Below are 24,612 nucleotides of genomic sequence, written 5' to 3' on the forward strand. Positions count from 1 at the left end.
TAAAACTCCCAGATACTGAGTCACTAAATAGTTAAACGCTGAGGCAAAACTATTGGCAGAAACCAGCTACTGAAGCATGAATTAATTTCTGCTGTGCTTCCAATGACTCTTGTGGTGTTATATTAAGGATGAATTTGGACTTAGGTTTAATCTCCTCCGGGACTGCTCAATTATGAAGGGTTTTGAGATGATTGCTCTAAAAGAAACAAGCATTTCTGCCTGCTAGGAGGCAGAGCTCAGCCAGAACTCTTGTCTAGAATAAATTTCATTTACCTTTCAGCCCCATGATGGGAAATATCCCGTTAGGGCAGCAGATTCCCTGTCTTTGGTGCAGGTCCCTGCTCAGGTCTAGTGGTGAAGGCTTTGCTGTGGGGTGGTGGGGCTGGAGGTGGTGTGGAGCTGGCAGGGAGCCCGGCACAGCTCAGCCCTGGCGTTTGGCAGCGTCCGCCTCTTGGGTTGGTGGGTGAGAAGATGGGCTCCGAGGAGGTAAAAGCGAGGCATTTGGGGGCTTTTTGCTAGGGAGAGGAAAACCTGGGGGAGTCAGCCAGCCTTCTTCCCTGGAGAAAGGGGAGGAGGCATGAATAAAAGGTGCGGTAGACATAAAAGGTGAGGAAGACATTGTCAGGCTGCACAGCGATGCTCTTCTTGCTCAGTCTGTTCTCGCAAGCCAGTCTGCCGAAGACCTTATCCACTATCTACTGCCAATACAGCTAATGCAGAAAGATAAACACTGGGTCGCCTGAAATCAGGCTGCTAATAAAAGAGAGGATGCTGATTTAAAATCCAGCTGGCTTATCTCACCTGGTGATTAGGAAAAGTCTGCTTTCCCAACCAACTCATTTATCAGTAGAGACACAGTGAGTAACTGGTACTGTGCTGTACTAGCATTCAGCTGATAAATTAATTAAATATGCATAAATCATTTGGTATAATGGAAGCAGAGTCAGAGTAAGAAAACACTGTCAAATCATCAGTGTGTCATGCTTTGAAAATTAATCTCTCTGCTTCTTTGCTAGATTTTTGCTCCTGTGTTTGTACTGCAGGAGGCTATTATCTTCTGACATCGAAACCATTGGCATTACCTCATAATTAAAGGTTTTTTTTTTTCTGGTGAAGGTAATACCTTAGGCTAATAAGTAACTAAGTTTACGCCTTCCTCACCTTATTCACACGAGTAGTTGCATTTACTTGACTATGGTCACTCTGACAACCAGGATGAGGAAGGGATTTGGCCAAAGGATGAGTATTTAAACACCTAAACCAGTTTCAGTCCTGGCAGTTGTGTTACACAGTAACTGTAAATTAAAATTCTGTTCTCTTATTAAACTTGTGCTAAAATCAATGAGGTTGTATGAGAACAGAATTTGGTCCTTGATAGTTTGTGCACTCTCCATCTCAAAACACCATATTGCACATTTTAGATGGAAAAATGCTCGTATTATTATCTTCAGCACAGTGGAGACCTTTCTAATTAGAAGATCAAAGTTACATCCTTTGACGTAACGACAGTTACCAGATGAGAGATGCTAATTCTTTCTGTACTGATGTTCATGTTATAATGATATTACTAAGTTATATTTTTTTTATTAAAAACAATGAGATCTAGTTAATTTCTTAACACAGTTTGACATGACCTCTCTTACATTTTGGAAACAAGGAAAGTAGAACTTTAAAAGTTAAAAACAAACATGGAAAAAAATATATATGTATATATATATGAAAATGTATATTTTTTCCCAAAATGCAGATTAACGTTAAAGCAGTAGCTCTCTTTTTGATTCTATGAAATCAGAGCAACTATTACAGAGTTCACTGTAAACCTGATGAGCTATTAAAATCACAAGCTAACAATTCTTTCTTCTGACATAAACCAACTGGTGTTTGTGTTTTAAAGGGTAGCTGACAATTTCTATTGGTGTGATGGATGCACTGTACCCCGTTGGATGCTATAGGAATTGTATATGGAAAGCTGCAGTCCAAATTCCAAGTGTCAAGTAAATCCAGCCTCCTTTGGAAAGGTACAGAGTAGGTAGGATATATAAGATAAGAAGCAGAGACAACTAAACAGAAAATCCAATGATCAAACATACACACTGCATATCAAAAAAGATGAAATAATACAGAAGAATGAATATGCAATGTATTATGCTTGTGTCTTTTCTAATGTATTTCTGGTAAGCCCTCATGCAGACACAGTTACTAGAGAAAAGAGTACTGTCTGTGATGGAGTTTATTTTCTTCAGGGAACTGCTGTATGTTACACTAGCAAAGATTTCTTTTGTCAATAGATTTTAGAAAGCTTTACCAGGGTAAACAGCGCAAGGTTAATAAACTCATCCTGAGGAGCTGATTTTTCTGTCCTTAAAAGACCCCTTTGGTTGTTGCATAACTTTATACTTTCCTTTTTAAGTACACTTGCGGATATTCTGCTCCAAACACACCCTAAAAAAGTTGCGAGAGAATCATCCAAGCAAAACAAATGCAGATGTAAAGCCCAATCTCCTTTAAACAGTTCCTCTCTTTTAATACATGGAGGTTGATACAACCCACAGAGCAATTAGCACTCAGAAATCCCAACTGCAACAAACACTCATAGCTGTTCAACTTTATTAGCAAATTAAGGAAGGTAGAATGCCTTGTGATTATTTGTTGCTCACGACTTTTTGGTCAGAATTTCCTATTTTTACTGCTAATATTATTCTGTTAGTGCCCATGGTAAGAGCTACTAAGCACTGTTTTAACACAAACCCAAAATAATTTAAGTAAAAGTTGTACCTGAAATCAATTTCATTTGTGTGGATAATCTCATTTGAGGAATCATTTATCTCAATTCAGTTGAATCTCTTTTTTTTTTTTTTACTGGGTAAGTTAAATCACTCTTACTTAAAATTAAGACTTGGGTGATCCAGTGTGATTTATTACCATAGCTTAATGGATCATCACCCACCAGCCAAGCCCATGGGTAGAATTTGCCTGGCTCAGTGTAGATGTCTGCCATGAAGCCAGTCACCTTAAAATCTCTTGGTAGCCAATGGAGAGAAATGAGTACTTACATATGATTCCTCTCACCCTAAATGAGTCATCTCAGGCAGCTCAGACGAAACGTGCCTTGGAACTGCCTGTTTTTCTCCGTTGACTACAGGGTCTGCAGTGACTAGCTTAGACATCTCTACCTTGTAGCCACATAGCTAGGATTAATCCCATCCTGTCTGTACACTTTCAGGTGCTCCAGCATGATTGAGTTACCACCTGTAAGCTAAGGCTTCTCGTGGTTTAAGTTAATGCATTTTACCTTTAAGTTGAGACAGGCATGGATGAAGCGTGAGCCTGGTCACGCAGAAGAGCTTAGCTGATGAGCCATAGCTGCTATAGGTTGGTGCTTGCAACTGTTTGCTCACAGCCTGAACCGACCCGGTGCATCGCGGCGCGAGTTAACACATCCCAAGTGAGCAAACCGGGGACGGCTTGAAATGGTCTGTCCTTCCACAGCAGGAGGTGGGACCCTGCAGTGAGAGGCTGAGGAGGGCAGGAACGGCAGCAACCCTGGTTTAAACTAAAGGTGCACAGGTCATCAGTTACCACAGCCTAGCTAATGGGCTGAGCTATTCGTCATTCATCAAGCTGTAGTAACCTGACCGCATTACGTGCGTGGGGAATGTCAGGACTTTCGCACCATGTGAATCAAACTGTGGTGAGTTAAGACACCACTAATCACATCTGCCCTATCCCTCTGCCCAAATACGCCGCTGTCTCCGTAGAAGGGGCAGTGGGAAGAAGTATGTGTCTCATGCCTCAGAAGCCCCGGGGTTCATAGGCTGTCCATTTAGGAAAATGGGATTATGCTAAAACACCAGCTTGAGCAAGGGAGCAGCTGTGGTGGGTGCACGCAGAAATGTGCAAAGAACAGGGCTGCTCCAACATTGTTAAAGCTGGAGGTGCACGTTACCGTGAGTTGGGGAAATTTGTCCTGCACTTTGCACGGAGTCCAAGCCTTGTGCTGCGGAGTGGAGACGCTCCTCACCCCTCGCTAACCTTGAGTACTCGATCCTCTGTTCCTGCTATATCGGGAATGTTAGCTCCAGCTGTCCTGAGTTAGTCTCAGTCTTCACAGGACAGCTCTTGCAGAATAATCATGGTGCAGTGGATTACTACCCTGACAGTATCTTACTACTCTGTAGGGCCTAACCCTGACAGATGCGACGTGACCTCAGTTCGCATTTACCACCGCGGTGGTCAGAAGGTGGCTTTGCAGCTTGATGACTCAGGTCCCTTTAAAAGAGATAAGTCAGGCCCTATCCTGCAAGTACTCCTTGCAAGATTGAGTGGGTAGGTGAAGTTCCTTGTGTGAGTAAGTCCTACTCAGATGAGTAAGGCTTGCGGGTCTGGCAGAGTACTGGAGAACCGCAGCACCTTTGAGTTCCCAAAGCTGATGTACCCCACCTGACTGCGGGTGGGCTCCTGGTGCGTGCACTGACTGTGTTTAACTGCAAGGTAAAACAGACTAGTCTAAAAAAATTCCTACCTGAGGGAGGTAATCCCTTAAATTACTTCGCTTTCCATCCGCAAAAGCCTGATTGAGTTCAGTTCAACAGTTACTGTTTGAGAACTATGTAAGAGCAGGTATTAGCCTGCAAATGATGGAAAGCAAAAGAAGTGATTAAGGAGAAAAAAATGTGGCAGATATGTTTTTACATTTTAGAACGAATTTGCCAAGCATCTCTAATTTTCTGTTTGTTTTTTCAGCTTATTCGGTTAGTTTTCCCAGGTCTGGGGACAAAAAGGCTGGGCACAAGAGGGAATACCAGGCATTGGTTTTGCATCCTTTGTTTAAAAATGTTATTTATAACTGTTCTAATAAAATCTGAAAATTAAAAAAAAAAATAATAATGTAGAAATGGCTGAGTTTTCAGCTCCAGCACTGTAATATAGCAGCTAAATTGTTGGTTGCAAGTTTGTAATACATCGCAAGATCCAGAGTGATTCATGATGTCACCAAGTACATCAAAATAGAATTAATTCCACAAAACCCACCACATAGGAGCTGCTTTGGTAGGCCATGAATTCCAGATTAGACTGGTTTTTAAAAAATTAGTGCTCCAATTTGTACTGGCTAAGAGTATGGCTTGCATGAGGCATCTGCCAGACATCACAACCTTACTCAGAGCTCTTGAGAGATGGGGTCAGGAAAGCCTGGCTCCAGGATGCACGGGGGTGGCAGCCGTGATTAATGTCTGTGTTGTGCTTTTCATCCTTGCACATATCTGTGGAGTGATGCAGCATGTACTGGTGGTCAATAGACATGTTGTAAAGAGTTTCAAACCGTTTAACTCAGACCACCTCAGATCTTCCTCCTACATGTCCTTTCTTTTCCCTTCCCTCTCTTCTTCTAGAGCACAGAGAGTTCAATACTCTTTCATTGATTCTATGTCCAAACTTATAATCACAATCTGAACATCCAGACTGCAAAAAGGGATGTTTTAAGGGCATTGAGACAGTAATTTTACAAGCATTTTGAGTAGCTGTCAAGTACTGACTTTGAGGTTGACATGCCCTTACTTGATCTGCAACTTTTCTCCACTAGCCCGGACCTGCTATCATCTTGATCCAGCAAGATCCTTTATTTTGGGAGTGCCTCACCACAGACACTCCCAAGCTTCTCCTCATAGCTGGCAGGATTTAGGAGGGTGCGTGATAGCCCCCAGCCTCCACGGTCTCTCTTCCCATCAGCAGAAGGTTGCCCTTTGCTGGCTGCTGGTGGCCCAAAACTGCTGTGCTGCTCCCTGGGAAAAGCCAGCTGGTAGCACCTCGGTAGCAGGGATGGTGACTCGGCTGCTCACGGAGGTTGGGATAAACCTTAGAGAAGGTCTGGTGGGTTTCTTGGGTTTTAGCCATCCAGTCCCTAAGCTATTGTGGATGGCTGCGGAACAACTGCAGTAAATCCTTCAACTTCCATGGGGATACGGGGACCTCTGTCAGCTGAGACTGGTCCCCGACTTCGCTAACTGTCCTGTACAAATCTCTTGCAACCTGTTCGCTGGCTTAAGTTTTTCTCATTTAGAAGAAGATATCATTCCAGGGCAAAAACTCTTAAAAAGAGTTTGTAAAGAGTTTGTGCAATTATCTTCTGTTGGGGAAAATAAATTTTCAACAGAATTTATAAAAAACAAATGTAGCTTTTTTTACTTGGTCTTTTCTTGTTTAAATAGAATGATCACCTGCTTTCAAAGGAGGAATACGAATTACTTCCTGACTTGTTGAAAATCATATGGTTGTCAGTTCATCTTTTTTTTTTTTCTAGGTATCATGATGGAATAGCTATCAGGAATAACTCTTCCTTTTATGCACGTTATTGCTCTCTTCTGTCTGAAGAAAATTATCACAGGTTTGTTTTTTAAAATTTTTTAATCATAAAATGTCACATGACAGTCTATATACTGTCTGTACATAAAAGTCTGTAAATCATCTGTTGAACATTGACAGCAGTATTATATTTTTCTTGTTATTATACACACTATAAAAGTGCTGTGCCGTTAAGTGCTTCACCCTGATGGAGACGCTCCATTTTCAAAACATGCCCTGCCTAATCGGACTTCCTTGAATTGGACGTTTTAGCCATGTAGATCTTAAGAGCAGGACTCATGCCAAACCTAAAAGAATCTTAATATATTGAGACTCTAAATGGGAGGTCAAATAAACGTATTGAAGTCGCTTCATGACATTGTACCACCTTCCTTATTAAACAGTAAGAGACATGTATTAAAGTATAAATGAGTGCACTGTTTTGAAGATTCTATCTGGGGTTTTTTACTGCTTGAAACAATGAGGCATATTACTTTGAAAATATTTCCTTCGCTTTATTTTAAAATTTCAGATTTCAAATCACCTCTTGTAAGGGAACAACAATGAGAAAATGTAGAAGATGAGTGTAAATGGATTGCAAAAATTAAAAGTCTAAAAATAATTGATGAATGTAAGATGCTTTGGCAGACTAAAGTGTAGATATGAGCATGGCCCAGTTGTGGGGAGGCAAGGGAAAGTTCTTACGGTTAAACTCATGGTTGAGAAAACAAACCACAGGCTTGCATTTCTCCCTGGAAAAAAGGAAGGGAAGCGCTGCCATGCCGTAACAGTTTTACACTCCTTTTAAATGCACAGGAGAATTAAACTAGTGCAGCCTAGACCTTGGACTTTGGAGACCGGGCTCGTATCCTCACACACTTACAGACTTGTACATCAATGTGTATATGGATAAATTCTGTACTTTGGTTTCCATTCTTTAATATGGAGATATAGCATTTTTCTCTAGCATGAATGTTAGAAGGATACAAGTCAGCCTATTAAGCACCCGGATATTCTGGCGATGATGAAACTGTTTCAGTGACTGTGATGGTTTATATTACAGTTACTTAACTGATTGCATGCTCTGCAAGAGAATGGAAAAATTATACCCATAGGTTTGATGCCTCTCTCCATGGGTTTTATAGCAGAGTAATGTTGCAGAAGTCCATAGAGTGACAACGGTAAAGAATGGGATGGGGCAGAGGATCAGGTTCTGCAGCTGATCAAGTGGCAGTCGGTCGTTGTGAGACCAAACAAATTATTCATAGGCAACGCGAGGCTCATTTCCCACGAGACCCTTACTGAAGTGATATCCCTCGCTACCTGTGCACCCACTATAACCAGAACAGGCCTAAGATTTGGCATCCGTAATGAGGAAAGGTCTTGCAAATAAATAGGAACACACCGAGGAAGCACCTCATCTTTACTGTCCTCTCAGTAGGGTTCAGTACTTTTTGAAATCAGAATTAATTTTTCGTGATCCAATGAAGTTGATAAACCAACAATGGCAAATTCTAGATTTTTTTTTTTAATTAGAAAATTGAAATTTAGAAAAAGAGTAATGAAATCTTGAAGACTTTTCTACCTGCAAGAACAAATTTTGTTCTCACAGAGGTAATCATATAATTGCAGCAGGGGTATTTGTCCCATAACATCTCAATTTTTGAGACTGTGTTGGTGTGGAAATTTCCAAATTATAGTGAAGAAGATTTTTTCACATTCCATTTCAGTGCAGTCCAAATGCTGGTCTGTGGACCAGACCCTGCTAACGGGATATACTTCTCTGGCTTGTTGCCACTTCCCTCTGGCAGAGACAGGGATGTCTGTTTGAGTTATGAACGTTTCCTAAATAACTATTAGTCCCTCCCACGCCTGAATAAGTCCAACAAGCAGATGCTTTTTCTGTTGCCCCTATCTGAGGGGAAGGTGGAGCCGGGAGCCCAACTGAGAACAAGGCACCCACCCAGCCTGCGGGTTGGTGAAGAAAGGGATGGTTTCAAAACTACGATCCACTGTAATTACTGAAAAGAATATTTCTTGACCACATTGAGATAGTTGGCCATTCACACGGTGCTGGTAGTGGGGAACTAGGCCGGTGAAGGGTCTGGCAGGTTGGGAGCTGTGCTTGTTGGTGTTGTAGAAATGGCAGTAAGGCTATAATGGTTTGCCCTTGACTATAAAGAAGGCATTTGCCTTTTGATAGGCAGCGAGGCTTCGGGTGTATCAGTTGGCTGGGTTGGAACGTCTTCATGTGAGAAGTGATGAGGATCCTCTTACTCAGCACCTGTGAGTTGGTTCATTTAGAAATCTTAGATGTTTTGAAGATATGTGTACTCTGCTCTGCTGATGATGTTATGAAAGTAGTGTAAATAAACACAATTATAATCAATGAGGTCTCCAAATGTATTATGGAGATTTAAGGGAATAGGGTACTTACCGATTTGCATCACAATAGGATGCCCTCTAGGAATGGGAGCTTTGAGGACAAGCTCTCCCTAAAATGGTACTTGCTCAGGCTGAGAGTATAGCAGTGTTAAAAAAAAGCCAGCAAATTTTGGTTTCATAAGAGTTACTTTATGATTCTAGTAATAGGGAAGGTTTGGGCTTCTGACTTTCTAGTGAAGCAAACCCATGATTTTTTAATAAAAAAAAATCTGATATGATTCTAGCAAATTAGCTTTTCTAATCTCAGTGTAATCTGACAGTCAACAGCATGCACATTCACCATCCTCCTTCCTTTCATTTTTCCTTTGTCCTTCCCATTCGCCTCCTCTGTTAGTCTTTTTGTCATCCCCACCATTGTGTTTCCCATTTTAGCTCTAGTTCCCTCTCCATAGCACCATCCAAACTCTGCAAGAGATATGGTGAAACTCCTTGAGATTTTGCTGTCACCCATTTTCCCCTTCTCCCACCCACCTCCTCTTTTGTGTGTCCTGTCTTTACCCAGGCACCGCTCTCCAGGAGAAGCCAGCAGCTCTGCCTGGCAGCCGAGCACCTCTGCGGGCACCGGGTGAATCTGAAACCCTTTTGCTAACCATGGGAGCACATGGATGTTAGTTTTCCATAGGTATTTACACTAAATTGATTACCACCGAGCTCCCAGCTGGCTGCTGGGGTGCGGGAGGACCCACGCAGCACCCCTCCTTGCACCTCGCCATCCCCATACCGGGGGGAGTGGGGAGCCAGCCCGCCGTGGGAGCCAGCCCACCGGAGAAAGCGATGCTGATATGTGTTGCCATAGTAGCAGCAGCAGAAGATACAGCTGGCCGCCTTCTCCGGGAGAGCAGGAGCTGGAAAATATTAATTAAGTTTGTTTCACAGGCTTTAGAAATCTGCAGGAAGGACCCTTTTGAAAGAAGGGTTATGAAACGTCTCTACTCACACATTCTTCCCTTTGTCCAGCCACCAACTCTAAAATGTCTGGGAGAAAGAGGCAATAGCGTTACCAAACATACGCAACGTGAATGTTGTGCCCTGTCTTGGACAGCCAGTTTGGTCGTTTTGCTGGAGCATCACCTCCATGGCAGAGAGTAGTGGCAGAGGGAGAGGTAATTTTTCAGGTGACAAGTGTCAGTCCTGTGGACAGCAGCTAAGCGAGAGGAGGCATTTTCAGTGGCTTGCGTTTCAAAGCAGATAAGCTGAACATTTCGTCCTCTGTTCCTTCAGGACGTATGGTGGTGCTGGGGTTTATAATAGATCACAGCAGTGAAACCCAGCAGCCAGGATCTGATCAGATAGCCTGAATGTTGGCAGTCACCAGTGGCAGCACGTTTTCTACAAAGCCCCTGCCTATCACCCTTCAAAAAAGCCGAGTCCAAAAGGACCCCGGAGTTTGAAATGCCTTCACAGACAGTGAGCAGGTGTCAGCAGCAGATGGGGGCTTGACTGGAGGAATCCAACTCGCGCAGCACATCCCTTTTACTAGCAAGGATGCCTCTCCCTCCTGTAGGATTAGCCTCAGCAAAACAGGCAGGGAGAGAGGGAGGAGAGGGTAAAGCCAGAAAGCAGCCTATTGTGCCTGCATCCCTGGCTTTTCAGCCAAAAGCTGTGGTCAAGCCTTTGCAGGTCCAGGTGAATGCTCGTCGTGTGGAACATCACAGCAGGCTTGCAAAGTAAATGGGGGAAAGTCAGAACCAAAATGCCATCGAAACTGATACAGGGTGAAGAAAATGTAATTTCTATGAAATCAAAGCACAAGGATGATTGTGCTTTCGTTATTTGCACATTTTATTATTATCATTCCAAATGAACTGCGACTACAAATACAAACTCACAATTTTGGTGTGAGAAGTTGGAAGACATTGCACTGTTAAATGGCTAATACCTTGCCGTCTCTATAATGAATGGTTCACTTTTATCTTAAAATTAAGAAATTGGTCTTCAGACTCGTTAGAAAATCACGGGGCTGCTGAACGACAGGAAAGAGCGCGGGGTGTGTTTCCCCAACACAATGCTCCAACCTAGTGCACTCTATCCAGTTTGAGCTCATTTTCTTACTAAATACAGAATAAATTGGTGGGCTTTTAAAAGGGGTTTTCTGTTTTCTATTTTACCACAGTGGAAACGTCTGCAGTTGTGGAGATGCAGCTGGTTACAAGAGCAATAGCCAAAAAACCAGAAGAGTGAGTTTCTGATACATTAGACTTATAACAAAATGTCTGTGTGTTTAATTAGAACTGCTGTATAATATGTCCTGATGAAATACAGTTAACCCATCATCTTCTTCAAATTAATCTTTGTCTGCATAATCCCACTAAGTGCTTACTTCCCCCACTCTTATTTCACCTGGTAACTAAATATTTTTGTCGTCTTAACGTCACCTCAAATAATTTTATCTGTGCGGAGAGTGGAAATTGTGGCTGACAGCCCAGGTTTTGAATATTTAGTGAGGCACAACCTTCCTTGTCTGAGGCCCACAGTGACAGACCCTCACGCTGCTGAGCCGATGTCTTTTCAATGTCCTCAGGGTTTATTGGCACAATAAGTATTTAAATACTAGGAAATGGTTAAGAAAAAAAGCGGGCAACCCCTGCTCACCGAAAAGGGCAGGTGCGAGGTTAACCTGTGGCAGTTCTCCCATAAGGTACCATCATGGGATGGCTTGGCACTGGGGTTACTGGAAGCCCGCCGGCAGAGCGTCAGCGACAAACTTATGTGGACCAAAGTGAGGGAAAAAAAGGAGAGACTGGATGTCTGTCTGATTTTTACGGAGCAGTCGGGTGCGGTAATGCGTGTTCTGAAGTGGCTGTAATGACCGCTGACGAGAAGTGTGCTGTCACCCCGACAGCAGAGCCAGCTCTCTGCAGCCTTATTTAGAAGGTTACAACTGTGACAGGAGTGCTATAGAAAATACATGTGGAAGATACGGATAGCATTCAATATTCACTGGGTTTGAAAAGAAATTCATGCACTGTTTAGGATTTAAATATTTAGTCAGCCATGCTTGTTTCTTTCATCCGCCCCTACTTTCTAAAAAAAAAAAGACAAGCAGTCCTCTGAAGAAATATGTCTTATTAAAAGATCATGTTATACAATTTCAAGAAAGCACTTAATACCTTTAACAGAACTGACAAGATAATTGTGATCTTTTTTTTTTAATTGTTCAAAATAAATTCTGATGCATCGAGAGCGAGGATTTGCACTGTTCCCCATCTGTCATTTATCCGAAGACTGAACAAGAGACATTTCAGTACTCCTGGCCTGAATTCAGCAGATTCTATCTTTGGGAGCAAGAGCTAGGGAAGAAATACCCCTACGAGATGGTACGTTCAAGTATTCGGTCATCAAGCGAGTTAGCTCTTTGCCTGTGGGATCTTTTTGTACCTTCTTTTTCGTCACAGGTTGTACCGCTTGCCAATGAGTACTACAGCCATTGCCAAGATATTTGGCATATGGTGAGAAACAGCGAGCTTGACAAGGTATGCCTTTGCTTTAATAACACTCATTCTGACAACAGCAAACATCTGTAAGGATGTTTGTTTCTGTGTAGCTTATTTACTTGATGGTTTGATCTAAGATAGGTGATCATTTATAGACAAAAGGAGCATTCAGTCAAATTATTCAGGAATTCTTAATTAACACAACATGCTCCGAGAATCTGAGTTTGTAGACATATCCTGAGCACTCCTGGCACATCAACAGGTCTGAGCCCAGCACAAAACACAAGGCTATGGACACATATCTTTCTTTATATCCACATATCCATGGCACAATTCTTTGTTTCTCTCCTCTTTCTTACACTGCCTTGTGAAGTTCAGCTTGTTGCACTAGGATGCTTCCACTTACGCTGGATCCCGGCCAGGATGGGGCCAGGCAAAAACCCCAGCTCCACGGTCATTCTTTTGATTCTGTGCTTATGTGTGTTGCTTACTAAGTTACGCTTCACATTTCACAAGTGTAAAAATCAGTGAAAATTCGTAAAGGATTTTGTGCGACAGGTGGAAGACTGCATCATGTCATTCTGGAGGTCTCTGCAGCCTGAAAGATTAGCATTGATGTCCTTGCCAGATGTATGCCAGCTGTTCAAAAACTATGATAGGCAACTATTCAAGGTACGGTAGACACACTTATTTCTTGCAATTATATTATGTGTTTGTGTCTTTTTGGTAGTTGGACCTGAGGAGAAGGGCCAGCTGTTTCTTGTGTGCTGTACAGTGGGATTTTTGTTTGTACCTCAAGTCTGTTCTTTGGCTTCTTCTAAGACAGCTCAGTGTGGATTTTGAAAGGAGCCAGTGGAATTTGACATAACTTCCATTTTGCTGCTATATATTCTTTCGAAAGTCCCTAATACCAATGGAGTATGCAGTTATAAATGTGGTCTGTGGTTCTGGCATGAGGTTATGTGACCGAAATTTCGACTGATAACTGTTCTCCAAATTACGAGAGTTATTTTTCCTTTGAGAACACTACTGCATTTCTCGGTGACGTTCCACATAGAAACATGCAGTTTTCTGATCAAAATAATTTGCTTCTTATTTACAGCAGGTCATTAAGTAGTGTCTAGTGATTAGTTCAGGAAATGAAGTTTATTGTTAGGATCTTTTTCCTTCTGCTAATAAGTGTAGCTTAGCTATTGCTTAATTGGAAGAAAAAAAAAGGGGCTGCTTTACATTTACGTTTAAACTATCAATACAATTTTATTTCATGCTGCTGTAAATATCTGCACTACACCAATCGTGTGCAGCTCCATGAATTTGTATTCTAGGAAATGGAGAACATCCTACTTCATGATTTCCTGGAGGAGGTGCCGGTGCAACACGTGAAGTCAATCAGATTGCTCAGTAAAAATGCGGAACTTTGGCTGCTTAATGCTTTGGGAAAGTTTCCATTACCGCTCCAAACATCCAAATGTAACGGTATGTTTGAGTAATAGAGAGATTTTCCTAACATAATCTTTGCTTAAACTGCAGAGAAAATTGTGTTACAAGACTCTTACAGAAATTATTTTAAAAACCTTTTTAGCTGATATAACTTCAATAGTAGTGAGGATTAGAGTTAGTTGGGATGCAGTTAAAAACAAATAGTCTCAGATAATGTGTGAGAACAAATTTAAGCCAAAATTATTCCCAATTCATGGTAAATTAAAGTGTACTTGAATCTTTTTAAAGATCTGTCTCTTGCCATGATCACTTTGGCTGTGCAGATGAATAATATGCGGTCTGCCCTCTGAAATTTAGGTATTGTCCTGTCTCTTCACCTTGCAAGTGGTTTTATGCAGATAAATTAATTAATGGCTATAGCACAGTTCAGTGTAGCGGGAAAAAAAGCCATAGTCCCATAGGGAAACTACAACTGTCATTAGAGGAGGATTTGAAAAAATCTGTGCTATACAAAGGTGTGTGTATATGTGTGTGTTTGTAAATATGCATGTACATACACACTTATATTTATATACAATGCTGAAGATTCCGACTAAAACATAATGTTGCTCAGCTGCCATTGAGCGAAGACCAATTCCTCAGTGGCAAAGCAGGGCTCCCGTGTGAACAAAAGATTGCATTAGCATTCGGATGCTCAAGGAAGACTTGCAGTCAGTCTTAATTGTGGCATTTCTTACATTTGAATGCTTGACAGAGCAAACTTCGTAATGTGTTTTTAACATGTGTGTGCATGGAGGTATTTGTAATTAATCAGCTGCGACCCTTTGTATATACATCCTGGTCTTTATGGTTTGTACAAACTTCAGAGAAACAGAAATTTTCACTTGAAAACCATTGCCTGTCTACAGAAGTTAGTAAGTTGCTTTATACTTGATTTTCCTGTAACTAAGAATCAGTTATTTTATATTTTATTCTTAAAAAGCATATTCTTGGACCATGCTTGTCATAATTACAGCACATTATAAACAGGAGAAAATAGAACCAAAGAAACCAACTCCTATTAACAGTGCTGCAGAATTATAGACACATAAAGGTGGAAATGTAAACCCTCTAAACAAAATATAGGAGGTTTAGAATTAACGTTGCTTTCATTCACCTTAAACCATACATGTAGAAGGGTATTAGTTTTGATTAAGAAGTATTTAATGTAAAAAAAAATATTGGAAGTATTTTTCCTGTGTGTCGTGGGCTAACAGATTTGCAGTGAAGGAAGAGTGGTGACCTGGGCAGCTTCTGCTCGCGCGCTTTAGCCGGCAAGGGTCTGGCTCAGTGCCCCCACTGTGCTCCCCTAGGGACCTACTTCCTAACTTAAAAGATTTGTCTTCATTAACATCTTTTAGACTGTAAAATATTACTGACATGAAACATCTGCCTCTTCTTCTTTAACAGAAGTTACAGTGTTTATAAAATGACTCACGAGAAAGACAGACCTTTCTAACTTGGCCAAGGTATGTTCCAGACTCTGTCAAACAAAAAAGGTGGGCATCTCATTCCCTCAAGCAGTTTGGACTATTTATGAGATGCTCTGTTGTAGGACAACAGCAGCAGCACAGGTGTTCTTAGCTGTACGCTGACCACGGTCCAAATGCTCAACCCTCCTACCCTTCTCTTCCCACACCGTAAGGATGCTGAGGGGGCCTTTTCCTCCCTCTGCATCGTGTGAAAGCCTCTGAGATATGGTCAGCGGTCCCCCATGGAGTGGAGAACACAGTAGCTGGAAGTGTCAGATGACAATTTCCAGTATCTTTGCCCAGCCATGCCAAGCCAAAGCCAGTCAGATAGTTATTCTAAAATTGGGTTTATGCAGCGTCCCAACCGCTCTGTGACGAGTGCTGCAGCAGCCTGCACAAGGGACATCACTCATACGCCAGCTGCAGTGAAGCTGCGTGGTCGGGGAGCAGGCCATGAAGTCTTTAAGGGCACAAGCCCCTCACCTTTTTCATGGACCCCAAGGATCAGCTGGCAAAATCATCTCCATCCTCTAACCAGACAGTGTTGGAAGGAGCGCTGCAGGGTAGCATCCTTTGAACTTTCCTCCTTGGGGTCATCACTCAGATTGGCTTTTTTCCTTGGGAAGAACGACACAAAAATCTCTCCAACAATTAATATCTCTGCCTGCTTTTTGCTTTACAGTATCATTCTTCTCAGCTACAGAGCTGCATTCAGGAGCTGCATTTTTAACCCTTTGAACACTGCAATGTAAATTGTTTCATTCAGTGCTGCATTATTCTGAGGGGTTTTACCTTCCCTGCAGCGTCCCTTCCATTGCTGTCCTTGGATACTTCCAAAACCTTTGGTTTCGAAGTGGTTGGGGCCATGACAGAAGAGAGAGGTCACAAATGGGGAAGAAAGCAGAAGACAACAGGTGGTGTATTCTTGGTGTATTCTTGCCTCTCCTTCAAACAGCAAGTACAAGATTTTCCCAATATATTCCCTGGCTTAAATCACTACACTGTGTCCCTGCGATAAAGGGGAGGAAGGGAGGGAACTGCGGCTTCTTGGACCGCACAGCAGTGTCATGTCCTTCCTTAACAAACGTAGTTTTTCTTTATGGGAAAACTTCATCACCATCAGCATACAAAACACACACCTCACTCACTTTAAAAAAGTTTAAAAAAATAACAATAATAATGCATACACATGCATAGGTGTGCTAACACAGGCAAAAAGTTGACTTCTGTGAGGCGCTGAGCACTCACAGTTCCCATTTACTGCAGCAGCCCTTGGAGAGACTAAACACTTGAAAAGCTCAGCTTCATGTGCTGCTAAACAGTGCTTCTTACGCATTGAAGAACGTGATCCAGCAAGACCTCAAGCGCCAACTGTTCCCAGTCATTTGCATTTGCTTTGCATACTCACACTTTGCGTCTTCCTGCTTGTGCTCAGGCCATGGTGTCAAGGGGCTGGTTGTAGTTTTTTGATTCTTCCCTGCCTGTTCCTAATGTGCAGAAAAGCTGCAAAGAGTCAACACTGAATTTACACCCTCAAGATTTAGGGCAAGAGAATTGCAGCCTAGTTGGGGGGATTCTCTAGCAGCAGCCTCTGGCTGCTCTACATCCCCTTTACGCTGTTTCACCGGCACAAAGTGAACCTAGCAGACCTGAGAATCAGGGTCAGATCTGCGCTTACAGCTGAGCACATTCTAAGTCTGGTTTTTGTTCATGCTAATGAGTTCTTGGCACTGTTCTCACTAGTAAATGATGCTTGTACCTCCTCTAGAGCCTCTTTAAAATACAAGGGAAGGGCAAAGGAGTTCCAGTGTACCTGATGATTAGTCCCACTGGCAATTTAAAAACAATAGTTTCAATAAGTGAAATTATGTAAGTCTTGTAAATGAGCATCCCCATAGTCTTTCAGCGGTCACATAGCCTCTATTACAACTTCTGATGGAGATCTTGCCAAAGCCATGGAGACTGGGCTCCAGAGAAACAGGGTAGGAAACAAATTTCAGGCTAGAAATGAGGAGGCCTTTCTTCACAGAAAGGGTTGTTAGGGATTGGGATGGGCTGCCCAGGGAGGTGGTGGAGTCCCCATCCCTGGAGGTGTTGAAGAAAAGCCTGGACGTGGCACTCGGTGCCTTGGTCTAGTTGACATGGGGGTGTTGGGGCAAAGGTTGGACTCGATGATCCCAGAGGTCTCTTCCAACCAAATAGATTCTGTGATCAATTCCGTGATTCTGTGAAATACCAGTTAAACATTCTCCTGCAAATGCATCCCCCTGTCCAACACACACCAGAAGATGGTTAGCTTAACACCATAGGTGTTTAAAATTTTTCAGCTTGTGAGAAACATGCAGATGCTTTATGGAGAGGTGGACATCCCTCAGAAAGGACGGCTGAGTGTTGTAGTCAGTCAGAGCCGATCCTAAGCTTGTGTGGACTTGTACCCCGTTCCCGCTGGTGGCCTCATCAGATGCTCCGGGGAAGTGGGTACGAGTGGAGCAAGAGACACCTCACCCCTCCTCCACTGTACTCTCCTGGCTTCCAGCAATGTAAGATGAAGGTTATGTCCACATCATGGTATTTAATAGCTTCATTTTGACATCCACAACATCTTGGGGTAGTGAGTTCCAGGGTGTGTTTATTTGTTGTGTGAAAAAATAATGTCTTTTATTATTTTAAAATTTCTGCCCTTCTTCATGCAATTCTCCCCACATACCTCCATCACATCATTCCTTAGCTATTTCTATCCGAAGCTGAAGTTTATCTCATCTTCTCACATAGGAGTCATTTGATATTTCTAATCATCCTTCTCAGCTTTCTCTGTCTAAAACACCTGGAATTTCAACTAGAGACTGATAGCCAAAGCAGGTGAGAGTTCTCCTAACGAGAGGTACTACGGAGGAGCTGTGCAGCTGCAGCTTCTGAAGGGTGTAACCACCCCGTCCCTTGTAGAGTACTTTGCAATAATTTAGCCACCTGGTGAGAAAATAGGAATAATTTTAGCAGGGTCAGCATTTAGAAGGAAAAAAAAGTAACTTTCCCATCATGTGTAGGTAAAGCAGGCTGACAGCTGCTACTACCTGGACATGCAGAAGTAATTAGAGCGTAAAAAGGTGTAAATTCCCCGCGAGAAAGGCATGTGAATATGATGCCTGTCATTTCCTGGGGCTGATTCCTGCCTGTGGTAATCTGTATTTAAGAGTTGTCGGAGCTGGCTCTCGGTCATTTAGAGAATTATGTTTAGCGAAGTGCAATGGCTGAAGGGAGCGGTCTGAAACAGGGGGACGTGGGGTGGAGGGCCAGCAGCGCACTGAAGGTACTGGCCCGAGTAGTTCCCAGCCTTCTTCTGGCACTGGAAACTTCATGTAAAATACGAAAAAAGACTTTATCTTTAACTTAGCTGAAGGGGGTTACCGAGTGAGAATCAGAGTGCTTTTGGTGTTTCAGTAAAGCTAGCAGAACGATGAAAAAGAAAAACGGCCAGATTGGGAATTATGTTTGCAAAGAAATGGGCAGCTGCATTCGCTGCTGTTTGTGGGCTCTTGGTAAGCACCTGCTGAATGGGATTTGTTAAAGTCTTTATGAACCTTGAAGTTCTTCTGAATTTTACAAGACATATTTTTCCTCTGGAAGGTTAAACTGGACACGGATTATTCATACAAAAGCCCCAAATTCAATAAAGGCTTGAGGATCTTACAGATTTCCATATAGAAGTGAGCAACTAAATTTATGGATTAGCAAATTTTAACGGATTCAGGTTTAATTTCCTTCACTGTTTTCATCATTTCATCAAGGATCTGAAGCAATACTGTGTGATATTAGCAATTAATTAAAAAAAAGTGAAGAGCTGAGGATCAGATGTTAGGCTGAAAATTGTTTGCAAAATCTATGTGAGTAATACTTTTTGCAACCAATATGAAGCCAGATTCATTCACAAATGACTCATAAGCAGATAAATGAGATAAAATACCAACTAATATTATTTTAACTAATACCATATTTCTAATGTTATTTTTACCTTCTCAAAGGTTTGGGCAACTTGAGAAAACTTGCCTTTGGATTTAATTGAAGCATGTACTAAGGACAGGTAACACTGAGGGAAAGTCAGGCCTGACACACCATTCCATGTTTTAGCCAAAATACCATAATTTGGCACAACTATAATAACCCTAAGCAAAATCAATTGCCCAGGCAATTGCCCAGATACTTCAAGCATGTTAGCCTTGTCTGCTCCATCCCAGGCACCACCACAGGCTGTCATTGAGAAGAGTATCTCCTAGAACAAAAAACTCTTGAAGACAACTCAAGATTCATCTCCTTTGATTTTTTTTTTTTTTTCCTCCCACTAATTTGCAGACTGGTTGTATAAAGTCTAGTATTGAATAAGGGAAGCTTTTTGACTGAGTTAAGGGCTTGAGAAAATGAAAGGCATTAACTGTTTTCTTATTATCTATAGACAATGCGAACAGTCTTGAACAGCAACAGCAAAGTCACTGTTCTGCGATCAGACTTGCATGCTGTCATCCATCAGGGATTTCTGGATGTGCCTGGAAACCTCTTTCAAAAGAAGTTTAGGAATCTGGAGGAGCTGCAGAACAACATAGAACTGAAATGTAATTTTTTTTTTGCTATGTTTTGTCTATCCAGTTAAGCCCTTGCTTGCCATTGTTAAAGCTCCAGCATTTCCTCTTGTTTATTCATCGCATCTGCCCTAATGGGAATAACAGCCTTGCCATAACCCGAAGTGCTGGAAAAGAGCCAATACAATTGAGAATGGAGCATGTAATATTATCCTCCTGACTTTAAAGGTTAAGAATGAAAGGCTTTCCATTCTGACTCTCTCTTAAAGCTTTCTGTGGCAGCAGGAGTGGGGTTTGTGTTACTAAATTATATATCTTCTAGAATAAGGTTGACAAACAGGGGTATTAATTTTTTATCATTTTGTTTGACAAAAAGGAAGTTTTCAAGCATTGCATTTCACATTTTCCTCTGTTATTAATCAAAGTACACAAAAAATGGCCAGATTTTAAAATATTTTATGCTGAACTGGACAAGGACTATTGGCCTTTCAGCTTTCGTGTCCTTTTGCTGTATTGCAGCCTGTGGGATCGATGTTGTGCTGCAAACAATAAAATACACAGTTTGTACGCAGCCATGACATAATGCATTTGCCAACTTAATGAAAAGGGATGGGAACATAATGGCAAGTTGATTTTTAGATTAATGGGCTGCCATTTAAATTATTAGCAATAGACGGACACGTTGGCCTAGGCTGTGCACAGAACTGATGGGGGAAACCTCCGCTCTTTGTTCCTGGCCCATCACCGACTCGCTCGCTGACAAGGGACGCACCACAGCCTTTCTGTGACAGCTTTCAATAGGAATAATAATTTGCCTTCTTCACAGAACCATCAGGAGAACCATTTAAATAATATTTACATACATCTTAAAACCAAACCCACTGCGCAGAACACTCATTACATTTGCTCATTATGTTAATGATGATCTTACTCTTTCCAAGGTGGATTTATTGCATTCTCTGTTTTCATTCCTTTTCCAAACTGTTATTTGTAATAAGCAAGGTTTCACACACCCTATCCATATGCTTTCTTGAAGGAAGATGCCTCAGTTAGAAGGGTATAAATTCAGAGAGGTGCCATGGTGATGTACCTTTTGGCAGGGGGTGGTAGGTTCCAGTCTTTTGGGGGAACAGCTGCACTGATATGTGGCAATACTATCTATATTTCTGTTGGTCTACAGAATATTCTGCATTTTCTGGTATTGTTTTAAAACTGTTTTCTCCCCCTCAACAGATAAACCAAGATTATTTTTTTTTTCTCAACCACATAAAATCTCAGATAAGTAAGTTGGTATTGCATATAACCAAATTCCAGCTTTCATATTGGAAGTGTTTATTCTTGCCACCTTTGCCATGATGACGACGTCAGGGCAGATACGGTAGAAACGGACATAAATGTGAATTCTGATTGATTTCAAAGTAGGGCACTATTCCTCACTAAAGGAATAGTATAATTAATCAAAATTCTAACAACAGATGTCTTAATATATTTTAAGCTAAAGATAAATGAAAAAAGGCTAAAAACTGCAGAAAAAAGTAAAAAAGCAACCCAATCACTTCAAGTAAGGAACTCCCATCTATGTTTCATAGGTTTGAACGACTTAATGTCTTTGCTGGCAGCTTCCACAGATATTTGGGTTCTCCTGACTGTGTGTATTCAAATCTTCAGGCTTTTGTCATTCAGGTATAAAATTAATTTAATAATTTCAGAAAAGAGAGAGTGATCACATCATTTATCCTGCTACATGCTGACTGTCACTAGTCTGCAGGAGCTACCTTGTACATTAGCAACCTGACCAGACTGCAGATTTGCATAAATACAATTTATGCATGCTGCAGAAAAAGGGGGAATTAATTGGCATACAAAAATTCCATCTGTGCAAACAACTGCAAGCATATTTCTGTGCATATATCCGCTTGGGCGGTTTCAGTATCTGCTCTCATTTCATAGACACATATTATAACAGTCCCTAATAAACCAAAATTCAGGAGAGAAATGTTAGTGAAAATGAAGAGAACACTTCCTGATTCCTGAAATTGTTGATTCAAGAAACTGTTGACTTTTAGTAGGGGACTGATAATTTCTACTACAACATCTCTAGCTCTTCTGAAAGATTCAAGTAGGATCATCCTCACATATGCACCTTTCCACAGGTTACCGACCCTGCCACCCCTGTTCCATCACTGATTCGGAGTGAGCAGTGCCTTGGTGGTGCCACTGCCTTCGGTTGGTTGCCAGATCCATTAACTTGGATCTGGGCAGTGGTAAAGGTTGTTTGTTGGGGTTTTTTTTTCCCCTTTCTGAAGAAGCAGAGTAAACTGTACTTCTTTAGCTTGATTATTTCCTAATTTTTTTTTTTTTTTTTTAAAATCACAAATAGTACTTTGCAGTTCTGTGGTGCCTTCATCTCACGGAACCCTCAGGTACCTCATGGGATGGTATAGAGAAGACGGAGCGGGATTTTTCCTGGGCATTCACAGTTATAGGGCATAAGGCAATACACACAAGTTGCAGCAAAGAAAATTTCCGATAGATAAAAAGAAAAAAAAAATTACCATGAGAGTAGATAAGCATGGGAAGAGGTTACCCAGAAAGGCTCCATGCTGGAGGTATTCAGAACTTGGCTGGGCATGGCTTGAACTAAACTGGCCATACTTTGAGCAAGAGGTTGGATTAGATGATGTCCAAAGATCCCTTTCAATCAAAGTTGTTTTAAGCTTCTAACAAAAAACCTGCTTGTTCCACCTTTGTATGGAGTTTGTATGGCAAAATACTCTGCAACACAGGAAGGAATTATTTTAACCAACTTTATCATAAAGCAATTTTTTTCTCTATCTGCAGCCAAGCAGAAGTAAAGAGGAGTTTAGAAAACTGGCATCAATTTCCAGTTGAGATGGAACTTCCTACTGAGCGCAGTAAGCAAGGCTATGACCCTCCACTACAGAGATAGTTTTGGTAAGTAGGATCTTGGTGACTCCCATCTGATACGCTCCTCTGTGTCCTGAGATGGCAGAGGCACCAGATCGTTTTAACTGACATAAATTCACGCTACAGTCAATAAGGGCATCACTTCTTCCTACTCCCCTCCTTGCATCAAGCAGCACCATTCACCTGGTGATGTGGCTAGCCAGGTCAGGGAAATGAAACCATTAGTTTTCAACCAGATTTATTTTCTGATCCAAGCTCCAGGATGAGCCAAAGGGAGGAAAGTAGGAGCGTGCAGCTGGAGATGGTGGGAAGGGCAGGACCGCCTCTTTCGGCAGAAGCCATCGTTTGTCCGTGGAAATATGGGGAACAGCAGCCTGAGGTGTGAGCCTCTGCTCGCCCTCCCTACCAGAGCTGCACAGCCCAGCAGAAGGGTGTGATGGAGAGCTGGGGCCACTAATATCCCAAACCATAAAAATTCCAGATCTCTCGAGTGATAGCTCCCAGTCCTTCAGGTTCTTCCCCTATAATACAGCCAGAGCAGAGCCACTGCGATAACTACTTGCCAAAAAGGCAGTTCCCTTGACAACAGCTATATCCTCCTTCCTTTTCCTTACGCCTTACACCGACATAAGTGCTTGCCTAGCCAGAAGCAAGCGTGTTTAAGGTGTTAAATTGACTGAAAACTAGTCACTCCCTTAGCTGGGTTAGTTTTCTCTCTGTTTTAGGGCTCTGGGCTGTCAAGCATCAAATCCATCCCACACCAGTGCAAGGCAGGAGGAGCGAAGGGACTGTGCAGTCACATTCACTCAAAGTGGCTTGAAGTGGTACAACCACGTCTTGAATCAGTTCAGTCTCTTCCCTTTCTATACTACATCAACCCTACCCGCCTTTCTCTTCATTTGTAAAACCTTTCAGAGGCTCTCTCTCTCTCATTCATTCTGCAGAAACGCACCGTCTCCTGTGAGCACCATCTGATCCCAAACTGCATGAACCGCTTTTTAGCTTTTCAAAGGAGCACCTTCATATGTTTTCCTCTTCTCTTGGATGGGGCTTCACACAAATAGCCAAAGAAAACCTCATTATCTTCTTTGAAATTCCCCTTCAAAACCTTACTTTCATGTGTTTCCTACAAAGACATAACCAAGGGGTATGTTAAGGTTGTTGCCTTTTGTATTCTTCAGTACTCTTCCCCCAATAACGTCGGTGTTTGTGCATGTATGTGTGCACCCCTTTTCTGCATCTAGCCGCTACCTTTTGCCTTATGTTTAGACTGCAAACTGTCTGGGGCAGGATCAGAGTTTTGTTCTGTGTCTGCAGAGAACATTGCACAGTAGGGGCCCTTGTCTACCAGCTGCTGCATTACAGTAATAATAAAATAATCATTCCTTTCTCTCTCTCCAGAGGAGTTCTGTACAAAACTCTCCAATGTTACACGCAACATTTTGGGCAATGAGGAAATTAGGAATGAATTCCAAGAACAGCCCTGGAAGCATAATGTTTATTGAAATTCCCCACGATGATGAAATCCTCTTCCCTCTTTCCACCACGAGAAGAGTTTAATGAATTGCCTCCCTCTTCTGCAGTTGTTGGTGGTTGCGGACACAACTGATGGAGAGAATCCCTTCCTCTGCTGAGCCTTCCTTAAACTAATTACAAATTATATTTTCATCTCACTTATGACAGTCTTCCTACTATACTTCAGTAGCGCTAAGATTGAATTGATTCTCACATATGAGAGAGTTAAAAAACATCTTTTAATCTTTCTCCGTGATGCTCCAATTAATTTGATGATTGTTATCTTCTTTCTTAACACATTTGGTTCTTTAAGATGTTGGGCTATATGACTTTACAATGCCCCTTCTTTCCCATCTTTCTATTCCGGCAGGATTTCGAGTTTTAGTGGACAAGGCTGAACCCGTTATGCTAACAAGCCATCTGGTGTAA

At 41.9% G+C, this 24,612-nt stretch overlaps 1 protein-coding gene across 1 annotated transcript; it reads left to right on the plus strand.

The window, feature by feature from the left end:
* Positions 1 to 1,894: 1,894 nt before the first annotated feature.
* On the plus strand, positions 1,895 to 24,612 carry RFX8 (RFX family member 8, lacking RFX DNA binding domain; the record flags this gene model as incomplete). The annotated part of the gene is given in 16 exon segments (XM_009708162.1): positions 1,895 to 2,018; positions 4,744 to 4,805; positions 6,299 to 6,382; positions 9,287 to 9,349; positions 10,898 to 10,961; positions 11,973 to 12,101; positions 12,180 to 12,257; positions 12,777 to 12,890; positions 13,544 to 13,694; positions 15,108 to 15,166; positions 19,617 to 19,773; positions 21,330 to 21,383; positions 21,386 to 21,423; positions 22,582 to 22,615; positions 22,618 to 22,695; positions 24,554 to 24,612. Coding segments are annotated over 16 exon segments (1,348 nt in total), but the record flags the coding sequence as incomplete, so codon positions are not given.

This window comes from Cariama cristata, unplaced genomic scaffold, assembly GCF_000690535.1.
Source record: "Cariama cristata isolate BGI_N322 unplaced genomic scaffold, ASM69053v1 scaffold869, whole genome shotgun sequence".
In the NCBI taxonomy this organism is placed as follows: Eukaryota; Metazoa; Chordata; class Aves; order Cariamiformes; family Cariamidae; genus Cariama; species Cariama cristata.